This window comes from Dysidea avara, chromosome 7, assembly GCF_963678975.1.
Source record: "Dysidea avara chromosome 7, odDysAvar1.4, whole genome shotgun sequence".
Classification (NCBI taxonomy): domain Eukaryota; kingdom Metazoa; phylum Porifera; class Demospongiae; order Dictyoceratida; family Dysideidae; genus Dysidea; species Dysidea avara.
This window is the reverse complement of record NC_089278.1, coordinates 21,591,586-21,606,702: the sequence shown is the minus strand read 5'-3', so window position 1 is coordinate 21,606,702 and position 15,117 is coordinate 21,591,586. Positions and strand designations below refer to the sequence as shown.

Here is a 15,117-nt window from a genome sequence, read left to right as displayed (position 1 = left end):
TAGTTGTTCCTCGAGTGGTCTCGTCACAAGTGTAGTAGTCGCGTGATCCTGGTTAGATGTAGCGATTCCGGAATTCCGTAAATTTTGCATACCAAGGAAACGCAACTTCATAAAGTGACTGCATAGATAGTATATAATATCTATGGTGACTGGTACAAAAGTATATGCCTTAGTCAGAACATATGCATGCTGTAAGTGTAACTAGATGTTCAGCTAAATACATGCAAGTGATGCAACTATTTTACAGAGGTGAACTTATTGAGACTTAGAGGGTTGTATAAGAAAGGTTGCACTATGGCCAATATTTATCAGAGGACTGGGCAGAGTTTGCCTTTCTGCCCACTGTTTAAGTGTTTTATATTACTATCTTTATTGCTTGTAAAAATATATATATATATATATATATTTATCAGACAACAGAAGTTGAAATATTTTTTAAAACCAAACTTTCAGTAGCTATATGGTGGCTTAGGGTGTAAGTTTGGCTATACAGTGGAACCTCTCTTAACAAATTAACTCCCGGAATCAAACTCTTGCCAGAATTAAGGACACAATGGGAAAAACCTCCATAATAAGGACAAACGTTTTGGTCCCAATAATACTTTTTTTTTTACCTCTGAAAGAGGAAAACTATATTATAGAAGAGAGTGGCCAAACATTTTGTTCGTAATAGAGAGATTCCATTGTATGCTCAGTGAATGAAACTTGAATTGACCATTAAATTTAAAACTCTCCCACTCAGGATTAGCAGGATGGTGAGTTAATCACAAATAAGGGTAAAGTGTCAAGTGGGAGTGGGGTAAAGGACGTGATGAGGAAGGTGAGTACAGGGATTAAGGGGGGCATAGTTTTGGAACCATTCTATAGTGTATGGTATAGCAAGGGCAACAGAATTATAGAGGTGACATTACATTCATCTCTGGGAGGAGCTATATAGAAGCTATACTCTGTTGTTGAAGACCCTGAAGGTGTGCTGCTTTTTTAATTAGAAGATGCATGCTCCCTTGCCATCAATATCTATACTTCTATAGTTATAGTAGGTTATAGAAACATTGTTTAACCAGTGACAATATCTGACCGCCTGCTTATAATTGCCCGTGTCCCTGCATGTACTCCCTGCTTCAAGACTCCTACAAGAACAATTATAATTATTCGGAATTAATAGCTAGGCTAGTATTAATAGGGTAGACCTTCAGAATTGTGTGTACCCTGCAATCACTACTTTCTATACTGTGTATGTATATTGTGAATCCTGCAACATAATTAATAGAGAACATACAGGCTTTAGTTTTCTCACAGGTCTCTAAATTATACAGATGTCACAAATACTGCAACTGCATGGGCTATAAATTCAGATATATGTTTGCCTAAAGTTGTTTAAGTAGTTGAATACTATAGTATTAGCTTTTCACCAAGCCATTGACAAAAACAGTTTAACTCCAGGTAATATAGCATCACCAAATATACTATTTCATACTTGTAAACACTGCATGGTAGCAATATATATAGCTACAACATTACATATATAGCTAAAACATAAATCATGTGTATTATTGCAAAACAAATAATTAATCACAATTAGGAACAGAATAGGTGTGAAATTTGTGCATCAGTAACTTGAGCCTAATCGTTAATATATCTGTTACTATTATATATAAAGATTATGGCTTTACTTGTTGAGATATTTCCCATTGCTGAGACTCAAAGTTACATCATTTCTCAATGTAAAAGATGCATAATGACTTTAGTGACTTATCAAGCCGTAATGGTATATTGTAAGTGGACTATATAATATATATATATATGTAATGTGATGCATGTGCAGTGCAGTAAAAAGGCATAGCCTGTGTACCCGAAAATGTGTTGCATGCACGTTCAATCATTCTTATTGAACCATGATGTAAATTATGTTTGTATCATCAGTTATTTAGTGGCTGCATCTATACAGTTGGATTTTATGGCTGAAAAGCTTGGGAAGAATTGCTATATGCATATGGAGATAGTCAGATATAGCTGTGTGTACAAACGTGAATGGCTATGAGTATTTCTGTATGCAAAATATGCAAGCACATGTAATTTCAATGCTGTTTGTTATTAACTTGATTTAACCTTACAAAGATTTCTGTTACATTTACAAAATAGTGTTAAGATGCTTTCTAGCACACAGTTAGCTACATAGGTGCAAAACTCAGATATAACAACAGCATTTCCAACTTCAGCATTGTGGTCATTCACAGCCTAACTAGATGCAGTAGAGCAGACTAGCACATGATTTTGTACACTTTGTGAGAAAAGCATCAACCTTTCCCCATAGCTTTTACTCCCAATGACATAGTTTAATTTGGACATAGCACCTTGACCTTTCACTCAGTTGGCGACCTTTTTTGCACCAAAAATTCAAAAATATTTTGACTATAAATCTCCCTGAGGCATTATTACACATGATTTTGTTAATACATGGTTTCAAATTAAAGGTTGTGTTGAAAGAAAAAATTTGGTTTTTATTTGAAGCCAATTAAAGTTATGATCATTTATATTATAGCCATGAAATTCTATGCCCATGGGCTAGCCCCAACTAAACCGCAAAACGACTATAGCCATACATGCTGCTGCTGCTTAATTAAAAGTATTAAAATTAAATAAAGCACTTTTCCACCATAATAATTATGTTTGTTACCAACTTTAAAGAGTAAAGTCAGCACAGCAATTACCTCAGTTCTCACTCACTATAAGATATGGCTAACCTAACAAGGTAAGCAATAAAGTATTTCTACTCACCTCAACATTACATACAGCTTTGTGGCTAATAATGTGTTCTTAGTCCTGACCGGATTTGCGAAAAGGGGTCTTCCACACACATCTAATTTACAAACTTTGGTGACTCATAACTTCAGATCGGTATAATTAAGCTATTGACTTGAAATTTGGTCAGTGATACGTGCCAACAGGTTAATGAATGAAGAAAGTTTCAGCTTTGAATATTATTCAAAACCTAAGTTATGTTCTTTCAAGTTCATAGAATTGGATGTGTGTGGAAGACCCCTTTTCACAAATCCAGTCACTTTAAAATTATTAGAGTCTCCTGGAATTCTGAACATGTCACAGAGTTTCCTCTCCCTTCTATTCTCTCTACCCATAAACACGCCTCATTACAATTATCACTTCAAGTTGTCATATATAAACTAATCCTTTTCATATTTCAATTGCATAAGTAGTAACAACGAGGTCATGGATTACAGTATCTACTGACTTAATTGAGACCCCTAGTGTGAAATAATGCTTCAGGGAGATAAGAAAAATTACCTGAAAAATATGGGTGGGAAAGACACTGAAAGTTAAATCTGTGATGGCACTATAAATAGGAGTACAATTGATATGGAAAGTTTTGTGCTTTTCCAACAAATACTGCACAAGTTTTGCATTATGCCGCTCTACTAATAGTATAATTTATGTACACTGATGCCACGTGGGTTACTTGTATATAATTATGGTGAATTTATATCCTCTGTTAAGGACTTTTACTTAAATAAACTGATGAAGGAATTACTATGCCAGATAGCACAACAACCAAGATTGAGGCATGACAGCTGGGATACCTGTGTTGTGCTAAACTAAAGAAGAAACAGAAAAAGGATATAGCCTTTTGTATTATTGTATGTGTAACATGGTTGTCTAGTGGTTGTGTTTTGTACTGTGTTTGTTGTTGCATGTGTGCTTTGGTAGGGAAGAACGGCTTTTGCCAACTACCGTGAAGTTAACTAAAAATCAATCAATCAATCAATCAACGCAGCATATTAAGGGGCTTGTCTAGTAACTATGTACCAAATGCCAGTGGTGGAATGTCACTTCTCTAACCAAGATACTTTAATAGCACAGTCAGCTATTCCAATGATAAAAATCCTTCATTTGCAAAAGTTCTAGTGCTACAAATGTTAGTTTTCACACCAGCATCTGTCTTTATGTTACAGGTCAGTAGCCACCCACAGAAATTACCACTGGCATTAATCCCTACACTGGCACAACCCATACTTATGGAGACAAACTTTAGCACAAATTTATGTTGATGAGTTGAACAAAGTTATCCATCACAGCACCATCAAACTTTTTGCTGATGATATTGCACTTTACAGAGAAATTATATCTCCTCATGACCAATCTCTTCTTCAAGAAGACCTAACTTCAATCTATGAATGGTGCCAACTGTGGCAGTTGAACCTGAATCCAGTCAAGTGTGAATATCTTTGTATTTCGTATAAGCATCATCCTCTTACACATGACTATACCCTAGCTGGCCAAACCATTCCATTGAAGCCAGTGGTACGCTACCTTGGAGTATTCATCAACTCCCACCTTAAGTGGGACCATCATGTTCGACATCTGACAGCTAAGGCAACTCGTTCACTTAATTACCTACGACACACTTTGTTTTCATGTCCATCACATGTTAAAGCAGTAGCATATAAATGTTTGGTCAGGCCAATCCTTGAATATGCCTCTCCAGTTTGGTGTGTTCATTCTTCTAAAGATATTTCGCAGCTGGAATCAATTCAAAGACGTGCTGCACGCTGGGTCTGTGGTAGCAGGTGGAATTCTGCTACTAGAAACTGGACTAAATCCTCTGACTCATGTTTGCATCAGCTTAAGTGGCCTACCCTCCACTCTAGGAGATCCTTCAGTTCTATTAGCCTAGCTCATGATATTTTACACAATCGAATTTCAATCCCATTTAACAAGTATTTCCAATTTTCTTTTACAAACACAAGATCTCACCCTCAATCACTTTCCATTCCCTCATCGACCATCAACCCTTATCGTCACTCTTTCTTTGTCAACACTCCTTTTCTGTGGAACTCAATACCTCACAGTATTCTTCAACTGTCGAATCGTGTTGCTTTTCACTCTGCTCTTCGTCGATTTCTTTTTGTGTAGCATCAACTATATGTCTTCAGTTTTGTATAAGCTTTTAATACATCTGTTTAGTGTTTTTTTGTTTGTTTGTTTGTTTTTTATTCAGTGTACATGTGTGTGTGTTGTTTTGTATGTGCTTTTTGTGAAGGGGAGCACGTTTACAGGCTTAGCCTTTTGTGTACCCTTGTCTTTTGACAAAAATGGATAATCTAATCTAATCTAATCTAATCTATAAAATACTTACTTCCATCTGAGGGGTAGACCCCTACCACACTACCTATGCCATCCTATACAACACTCATATACATGTGTAGTAATTAAACCAAGAGATATATGGATGTGCCACAAAGTAAAGGCATGCACACTTTTTGTTTAACTATGTTAAATGTTGAAAATGTAAACCTTCCCAAGCTATTCACGTAAGTCCATTTACAAGGCAGTATAGTTATGTAGCTTTTACATGACTGTAGAATCAAGTTCCAGAACTTTAAAAACTTAATTTTCTGATATATAATTAAAGGCACACAAAAAGTATAATACCAATGAATGCATGGGTTGATAGTACAAAATACCATAATTTATTTTAAAAATATACTCTTATTACCACTGTGTATTTACAAATAATAAAAGTGAGTAAGTTTGATGAACATTTATCTACGTAGCTACAGCAAAAATAGTTATAGCTATTACAATAATTAAAACTAAACAAAATGCAGATCCTAGTCCGACACCTATAGGAGCAGCATTACCTACTGTCTTGGCAGCCATTTTAGCTGATTCATATTGTCCAGCATTTAAGTGATAGTCTACCTACATAAATACAACATATTCAAGCTGTATATTAAAATGCATTATACATATCAAGCATACATGTGTGTATTGCAAGCAGTGTTTAAGGCTCCAAACTTTGTGAAATTTGTAGATCAAAGCTGGGTCACTACAAACATTCTTTTATCTTCATGTGGGAAATATATTTCGAAGGTTGCACATAATTTTCTTAACATATTCAGTATTTTCATACCATATAAAGTAGTGCATAAACGAATGTACTGTATTCATTCAATGGTCCAAAGGGTGCATCATTTGAATGACATAAGCAAAGTTCGAATTTTGTGCATGCACAACCTGGTCATATTATCGAGCAGAAGACTGTAAGAATCCAACTGCTCATCACGCCATGAATAATTTTTGCTGTGGGCAGTTACTCTTGAGACACTAGAAAGTAATGGAAGGTGGTTTTACTAGATGTCTGACAAGTTAATTAGCTCGCACCACAAGTGGCCACACCCACCACTATAATCGCGATGTGCAGTTGGGACAAGCTGTAGAGGAAGAATATTCCTGAGTTGTGTACTACTGTAAGGTCTTTTAGCAGCAGCTACATATTGTTTTGTGTTTTCTTCAGCTGGACAAGATAATTAGCTCACACCACAAGTGGCCATGCCCACCATTAATCAAGAAGTGCAGTTGGGACAAGCTGTAGAGGAAGAATATTCCTGAGTTGCATACTACTGTAAGGTCTTTTAGCAGCAGCTACATATTGTTTTGTGTTTTCTTCAGCTGGACAAGATAATTAGCTCACACCACAAGTGGCCATGCCCACCGTTAATCGAGAAGTGCAGTTGGGACAAGCTGTAGAGGAAGAATATTCCTGAGTTGTGTACTGCTGTAAGCTCTTTTAGCAGCAGCTACATCTTGTTTTGTGTTTTCTCCAGCTGCTAGCTATATCTTGTTAAACAGACGAATCAATATGAGAAATTCCATTTTCCAAAGGGAGCCAAAATAAAAACTGGATTAAGCCACAATACACTCAAAATTATGCCACCTACATAATAATATTGTAGCTATGGCACCATACAATATTCATCAAACATTCGAACGCTGCATTCAAACCTTTGAAGCATAAAATCAACATTCGTTTATGCACTAATATAAAGTGAAGAGAAACTTAATTAATGTACATATAAAATTTCTTTTGGAGCCCTGTACATTCGTAATAAACAGATAAATTATACACACTGAATTCAGTCACACTTCAAGCAATAATTAACCAAATATATTATAGTGTTTTATAGGGACAAGCATTGTAATAGCTATTGCAATTTGGTCACATGTATAGCAACAAGGATATCAAATGCTATACAGCAATGCTGAAACAAGAACCTTATTAAGAAATTAAATATGTATGTGACTTAATCCTACTGTAGCATTCAAAACTCCTAATCTTTTAAGTGCATGTATATATACTTACTTTTATTGAATATATTAGTGCCACAATCCCTATAGGGCAGCATAAGATTAAAGCAGCAATTGAACAAGCTCTTAAGTTGTCAGGACTCTCAGTATGTTGGGTTGCTGTAACCTAAAATTGATACACATACATACATAACTTCTGCTGATATGGATTAGTTGTATGTGGTTAAACCATTGTGGTGATAATATAGCTAGTGACTCATTAACTGCCATACTGACTTAGTAAACAGACTCATGTACATAAAGAAGCAATGAAATACTGGCACCATAGTGACAACATAATATGGCATTAGACCCTATAATGATAAAACCAGCCTTAAATTGGCACAAGTTGATTGTGGCAGCCATAGCCATACCACTGTAATTGCATGTGCAAATACATGTAGGAGTAGTCTACCTCTTTTGCAACAACATGATGCTGTCTACATGATGCTTTTGTAGTCATTATTAATAGTATTTTTCTACATTGTAATTATCCATGGCATTGTTATAATAAAACAGCTTTTGCTCCAGCTACAAAGATACCTTTAATCAGGTCTTTATTTATATTCACAGCCAAGCACTAATCAATCTTATAAATGTATGCCAGAAAGCATAGACACCAAAGTGTGTCGTGCGATCAACAACTGTACACACTCAGTAGTCAAAAGCTTTCATATATTGTCCATTTAGTTTTATACAGTTATGATTGTAAAAATCAAACCTGTCTGTTGGTATTCGGTTGTTGTTGTCTCCAGGATGTGTTGGTATTCGGTTGTTGTAGTCTCCAGGATGTGTTGGTATTCGGTTGTTGTGGTCTTAAGGATGTGTTGGTATTCGGTTGTTGTGGTCTCAAGGATGTGTTGGTATTCGGTTGTTGTGGTCTCCAGGATGTGTTGGTGTTCGGTTGTTGTGGTCTCCAGGATGTTGAGTTCTCTACTATCACAGCAGCAACAACAGGCTCAGTTTGTACTACTGTAGGATGAACATCAGTCATAGCACTACTAGATGTAACAGCAGAGGTGATGTGGTGATGTGAAAGAGCTTCATTGTAGGATGGAGGTGCAGTAAGATCACCAGAACGATACACATCTTCATATGAGGGTGGACTCACATCAGTAACTGGATACACTGATAGTGGTAACACATAACATAACAACGTGATCAAATGTATGTGAAGTACATGCATACAAGGCACCCTTCCCACTTTAAAACATGTTCTGCCATAATAATTATGCAGTGGCTGTTGAACAGTGTTGATTGCCAATGATCGTTGGTGTCAGTAAGTGTCACTGAAGCATCAAACACACTAGTTGTATGAAGGTAAGTTAATGGTGAGTTCGAGGTGAACTAGGGTTGGAAGGAGCAAAGCAATTGTCCCAGTGAAGCCTGGCAAACTCTCAAATTCACCAAAAACTTACCTTCATACAGACAGTGGAAGACATCATTATGCTCAACAAGCAAACTTCAGTGTGAGCATTACGATTAGGGTTGGGTTCATCCTTGGCTTCTTCTTTACCATGGTCTTCTGATATATAGTACTTTTCAACTCACATTTATAAGGTAGAAAAGAAGAGAAATCAGTAGTTGGAACTGGTAGTTGAATAGTTAGCACGGTAGACTAGAACCTAGGTAATGGCTAAAGGTTGGGGATCTGCTTTAGTGCAAATTTTGTTTTTTTTGTCAAAGTTTTTGCTGGTCGGTGTCAATAGCTTTAGATGGCACTTATTGACACTGACGATTGGTATCAATAGCCTCGGCCTAATAATTAGCATTGACTAGTAGGAAGCAATCTTGGACACATAACTAAACCTTCAAACAAATTGTAGTGAGGTGCTACATACTTAGCTTGTCTAATATATTAATTAACAGCTCCTTTAGCTGACTATATGATGGTTCCTATACTATGTAGTTATTGCACTGACTATTATATTAGAGTGTCTGACTGCTCTATTAGAGTACATAAATTTTGTATACTGGAAAATTTTGGTTCGGAAAGTGCCAGATCCACCAGACCTACTCTAATGCAACCTTTTATGTAAACTCTTCACAATCAGATGTAATCAGTCAATATTAATGATGGACAAATTAATGTATTGGTAGATAGATTATAGCTTGCTGTTATGTGGTTTTTGCTTGCTAAATCCTTAATTGTAGAAACTGATGTACTGAGCTACTATGGATCCACAAAATTTCTCAGCTTTCCCTTTTATGTAGCTCTAGAATTTGCCATGGTGCAGTGTTGTTGCATTTGTATCCATGTGTTTAGTATTTGTATCTATGTATTTGTTTAGTATCCATGTGTTAAGTTTTGTACTGGTTGGATAGCTGTAACTGTATTGCTTCCCTGGCAAGGAAGAACGGTAGCTGTCAATTGTCAGAGGATAATTCATAAATCAAAGTCAAATCAAACAAAAATTGTTTAAAATGTAATTTCAGCTATCCAATTGCGTGGCACGTGATGTTATTAATGGTTTTACTAGTTTTAATTTTAATGCCATACATTTTTCTGAATTGTGGATGGTAACAAACTGTATGACTAATATCTTCACATTTTTATATAGACATACACAGTGACCTACAGTGCCTATCAGTGCATGTGGTCCTTTTGCAGTAGTAAACTTAGCTATAGTAGCTATATATAGTTTACCATATTCGCAATAATGATCCAAGGTGCATAGATGATTCGCTTATTACAATAAACTGTCAATTATGGACCTGCATCCATTGTTGATTGAACAGACAGTTTTCTGGCACAACTAATGATTTTCATTCTTAGGCAATTAACATGAGCAGCTCCAGAAATTTGACGACTGGTTTCCAGTGATTTTAGTGATGCCAGTTCCTAGCTACATCACAAAGGAAAAAGACATACCAGTGTGATCATACTATATATAGCAGCCTATACCAGTGTGATCATACTATATATAGCAGCCTATGATCATACTATATATAGCAGCCTATACCAGTGTGATCATACTATATATAGCAGCCTATAATAATTTCTTGATGCGTACTACTGATAGCTGTGAAAGACCATCATTAAAATCACAATGAAAAGTCTGCTTGACCACGGTTGCAGATAAAAATGCAGTGTGTATGCCTATGTATCACTCCCTTGTAGATATAGCAACATGGATCTATGGCTTGACCCTTGAACACATTCCATGCAACATGAAGATTGTTCATCCTTGTATGGGACAAGGTATAGGATTTTGTGGAGTTTCGGACTCCATCTTTATTATCCACAGCTACAATATTCAGTGCTGTCAATTGGGAGTGGTCACCCAACCTGACAAGCAACTGATTTTCAGTATGCAAAAAGTATTATTTAAACTAGTCTAACATGGTCAGACCACTTTTACTCTTGGGACGTGAATGACATGCCTGATAAAATTAAGTCTACTTTCAAGTTGTATAAAGATGATGCTCTTCTCTACAGAGAGATTCATTCTCCACAGGATAATAAAACCCTATACAAAAGGATATTAACAGGCTATAGGAATGGCCGGGCCAAATGTTGGATAATAAAATTGAATCTCACAAAATAAGAATAATTAGTACACAAGTCTTCACCTTCAACAGGGGCGGATCCAGAGTTTCGAAAGAGGGGGGGCACCTTTCTGAAAAAACAGTTGAAGACCAAAAAAACTTGCTGAAAACCAGTTGAAGACCAAAAAAAAAAAAAAAAAAAAAAAAGTCACAACAATAATAGCTAATTATCCTTACCAACTATATCACGTCTGTTATGTAAAATAAAATCCTATTTGTAGCTTCATAGGTAAGCTACACTGCCTCATGAACATTGTGACTGCTTTATTAGAGTAATTGACTGCTCTATTAGAGTATCTCGATCTTGAAGGGGGGGGGGCATTTGCCCCAAATGCCCCATCCTGGATCCGCCACTGTTCAATATTTCATAAACAATGTTAGGTTCCACCAGCCTGGAGCTTATATTGATTAAGCACTTTCTTTTAATTTCCTGTAACCAAAGCCCAATGTCTTGACATTTATGTTAAAGAACTGTGCTATTGAAATTGCTCCTATTTTGCAAATTATCTTTGAGCAGTCACTGAACTCAGGAATCCTTCCTTCTGATTGGCTTTCTGCAAACATCTGTCCCATGTTCAAGAAGGGTAACCATAGTAATTCATCTAATTATTGTCCTATCTCTCTAACAGCACCGTGTTGTAAAACTATAATATTCCACTCCATAATGAACCATGTCCAATGTAATGGCATTTGAATTGATAACTAGCATGGATTAAGATGAGGGTTTTATTCTTCCCAGACACAGCTAATCTCACTGATGGGAGACGCTATGGATGATTCATTTCAGACTAATGTAATTTTGTTGGATTTTAGCAAAGCATTCTATACTGTCCCACATGTATGTCTTCTCAATAAACTAAAATTGATAATCTTGTTTAACTTGGTGGTTTCCTCAACATACACAGTCTGTTGTTGTTATTGGTACTTCCTCTCTACCAGCGTCTGTAATATCATGTGTGCCTCAAGGTATTGTTTTAGGTTTTGTTGTATATCAATGATATTGCTAATGGAGTGTCCAGTGATGACCGTATTCTATACCAAGCTAGCAAATCTGAGAACGACTAGCTCTGTCATCCTTCAACACGGCCTTGACTTACTATCCCAATGGGTCATGGTTTGGAAATGAAGTTCAATGTGTACTAATCAGATGCTCCCAGTCACTTAACCCAATTACCCTTTAGATAACCACATTCTAGATGTAAGGGATGAACGTTCCTATATGGGTGTTTGTAAGTATTTAACTCTCTTAGATGTAACTTGAGCAACTGCTCATCTTCTTCTACCTACTTCACCATAACATAGTTCATCCCATCATGGAGTATGCAGCATCAGCCTGGGATCTAGTCAACAAATTGACATCCAAACTAGAAAAAGTCCAACGTAGAGCAGCCCAGTGAGTTATGTCCAGTTATGATAGATTTAGTAGTGTATCATGCAAACATGTTACCTTTAAACTACCCCATACTTGAATCAAGGCGTAAGATCAGCAGACTGCAAACTTTTTACAAGGAAATCCACAGCTTATCTGGCCTATCAATACCATCATATTTCTTAACCACACAACCATGTTCAACTAGACACCACCACCCTAACCACTTCATCCATCCAGGTACATGTACCAGCTACTACTGGCACTCCTATGAACAATTGCTGAATAATTTGCCAATTACTAGGTTGTACTGTAACTATGTATGTGTGCAATTTTCCTTAGGACGCTATCCGCTCCCTATGCACAATGGCACACCATCTGTCCAGAAATAATACATAAATAGAGCAATTCAAGGGATTTGAGTTTTTGTATAGTTTGGTGTAGAAATTATGGGTGCTAATAACTGCTTTGTTTTCCATTTTTTTGTGTTTAGTCTGTAGTTACATAAGGCAAGAAATGATAACTGTTGACAAGGTTTCTCAATCAACTGGTATGGGCTACAAAACCGACATAAAATTGATTTTAAGGTTCTACACATAGCTAATCCCTAAGAACTATAACAGTAAAATTTTATAGTGTGCAAAATTTATTTTGACCACTTTGGTTGACAATTCCCCTCCAATTCCCAATGTATAGTTTGATAGCTAGGTACTAGACCGGCTCTAGCTAGCAAATTTGAAAAGGCATCACCTTATTAATATTTTTTGTTGACATAGCTACACCCATAGTCCCATACCAAGTGAAAAAGCGGTCTGACCTCGGGTCAGCCATCACGAGAAACTATATCATTTAAACGTGCGTACCTGTATTGATCTCTTGTGTTTCTATACCTCGCTCTAGATCTTGATTGGCCATTGACTGCTAGCAAGCTGGCTCAGTAGTTACGTATCTCTCCACGTCTTCTCAATAGTGCAGATGTTTTGTTGAAACTAGTCATCCTTAGAAAGCGTTAGTCCTTATAAACAGAGTTCCAATAACGGCGAATGCAAGGCTGCTTCGAATTCCCGCGCCCACGATTTGTTTACATCATGAGATTCCCAAACAGGTGGGTGGGGTCTATTCTACGGAACGGAACGGAATGATGGACTAAACTGCGGAACGGAATGCTTTCTCAGATTGAAGCTTGCAGCTTACCATTGCTGTACAAGTTATCAGTGGCACTTCCAGCAGGTAATCAAACGTACCCCAAGAAAGATAAAACGAATTTAAGGATCGATTGTGGGTTCTTGTTGGTTGTCATTAGTAACGAAGTACTAATTGTGGGAATAGCTGACTCAGTGTGTTCATCTTCGGATATATCAAGTAGGGAACTTAATGCATGACTTGTTTTTACTAGTATGTGAGTTATTTTTTACTTACTTGACTTTAGAATGTACAGTCTGAGGCCCAGCCTTTCTAATCGGCATAAATCAGTATGTGTATAGCTACACTACAAAGGAAACAAGTATGGTGACAAGCTGAATCAACTCAGTCTAAGCAGAATCTAAAGGAATTTTGTGCAGTGTGTGAAAAGCAAACATTCAGATACCTCAAGGAGGCTATATTTTGTGAACATCAATGATTCATTAACAGAGTAGTGGACTATTGTCAGATATCTCAGCCTGAGTACTGAGTTGAATTCTGGATGGGGTCTATTTTACAGAATGGAATGCTTTCTGAATCAACTTGCAGCTTGGCTAGCTGCTATCATTGCTGAAATTGCATTTTATCAGTGGAACCTCCAGGAAAATGGAATAGGATAATTATAAAACATTAATTAAGTGATTGTTTAGGTAATCATGACTTTATTCAGTCTAATAAACAGAATATATGGTTGATTGAGTGAGGTATCACTTTCAGAATGTTCAGACGACCAGTGATGAGATGCATGGATTCATCGAATTTTTGTTGTGGTTGGAGACATTAAATATCCAAAAGCAAACTGACTGTATAATATTACTTCACTTTCTTTATATTTTCTCAATTTTGAGCCTGCATACAAATAATTGAATTTTCCTTGTCAATAGAAATCCTAGAATAAGATGGGAGAGAAACTTATCTTTGTTTACCTATACTGTACAACCAAGAGTTTGTAATACTGATTTGTATGGGGGAGAGTGTCTAACTCTCAGTATGGCCTGTACAAACACCCTGCGTAAAGTTCACCTTTCATCAAATCAACACCTTTACTAGGGGATAGAAAACTGTTGATTAGTGTTGCTGAAGAAGGTAAAGCCTTTGTTCTGAAATAAGGCCGAGGTGTTACTTCAAGCAGGGTGTTTGGTGAATGCATTCAAGTTAGACACTCTCCACCTTATTATGAACTCTTGGTACAACTTCAAAGGAAAATGAAGAAAACATACAGATGAATCAATAAAATCACTACAGTAAGGTGAATTACAGACTAGTGAGATCTTGGTTAATTAATGACAGTGGTTGGAAATTAAGTGTGGTAGTTTCTTGTTCTTGAATATGTTGCAAAGTGGAAGTACAAATCAAAATGGGATATCAATTTCATTATGAAAAATTTGTATACATAAATAATCTAGCATTACTATTTCATTTGTCCTCCACTTAAACATGCTACAACAGTACTAGTGTCAGTACATTGGCAGTGAATCTACCTTGAAATTTCAACTCTAGAGTAGATCCAACACAGGACAGCCCGCACTGTAACAAATACATGCGATCCCATTGTAATTTCATGGACCAGCTGGACTGGGAATCACTTGAAAATAGACGAACAAATTTAACCTGTTTTGTTTGAAGTGAAGCATGTGAAATGTTACACTTAAGAAATCCTACGATTCTTAGGTGGTATGTAATTAATGTGAGTATTCCATTTCAGGTCTGACTAGATACATTGAAATTACACACACATCCTGGTCCAAATCACGTTTGCTTGGTGGCTACGGGCATGGTTTCACATGCGGCTTATAATAGAGATTTGGCTGATCTTGGGAGTTTTGGCATTTAGCCTGATTCAAGGCTAGCAGTCAGACACATCCTTGAATTGT

General features: G+C 36.6%; 1 protein-coding gene across 1 annotated transcript; it reads right to left on the bottom strand.

The window, feature by feature from the left end:
- Positions 1–5,394: 5,394 nt before the first annotated feature.
- Positions 5,395–13,321, bottom strand: LOC136261411 (uncharacterized). The gene is made up of 4 exons (XM_066055413.1): positions 12,925–13,321; positions 7,865–8,271; positions 7,160–7,270; positions 5,395–5,718 (listed from the first exon to the last, which is right to left on the bottom strand). The coding sequence occupies exons 1-4, from the start codon at positions 12,974–12,976 to the stop codon at positions 5,563–5,565; spliced, it is 726 nt and encodes a 241-aa protein (XP_065911485.1). The 5' UTR covers positions 12,977–13,321; the 3' UTR covers positions 5,395–5,562.
- Between the last annotated feature and the right edge of the window lie 1,796 nt (positions 13,322–15,117).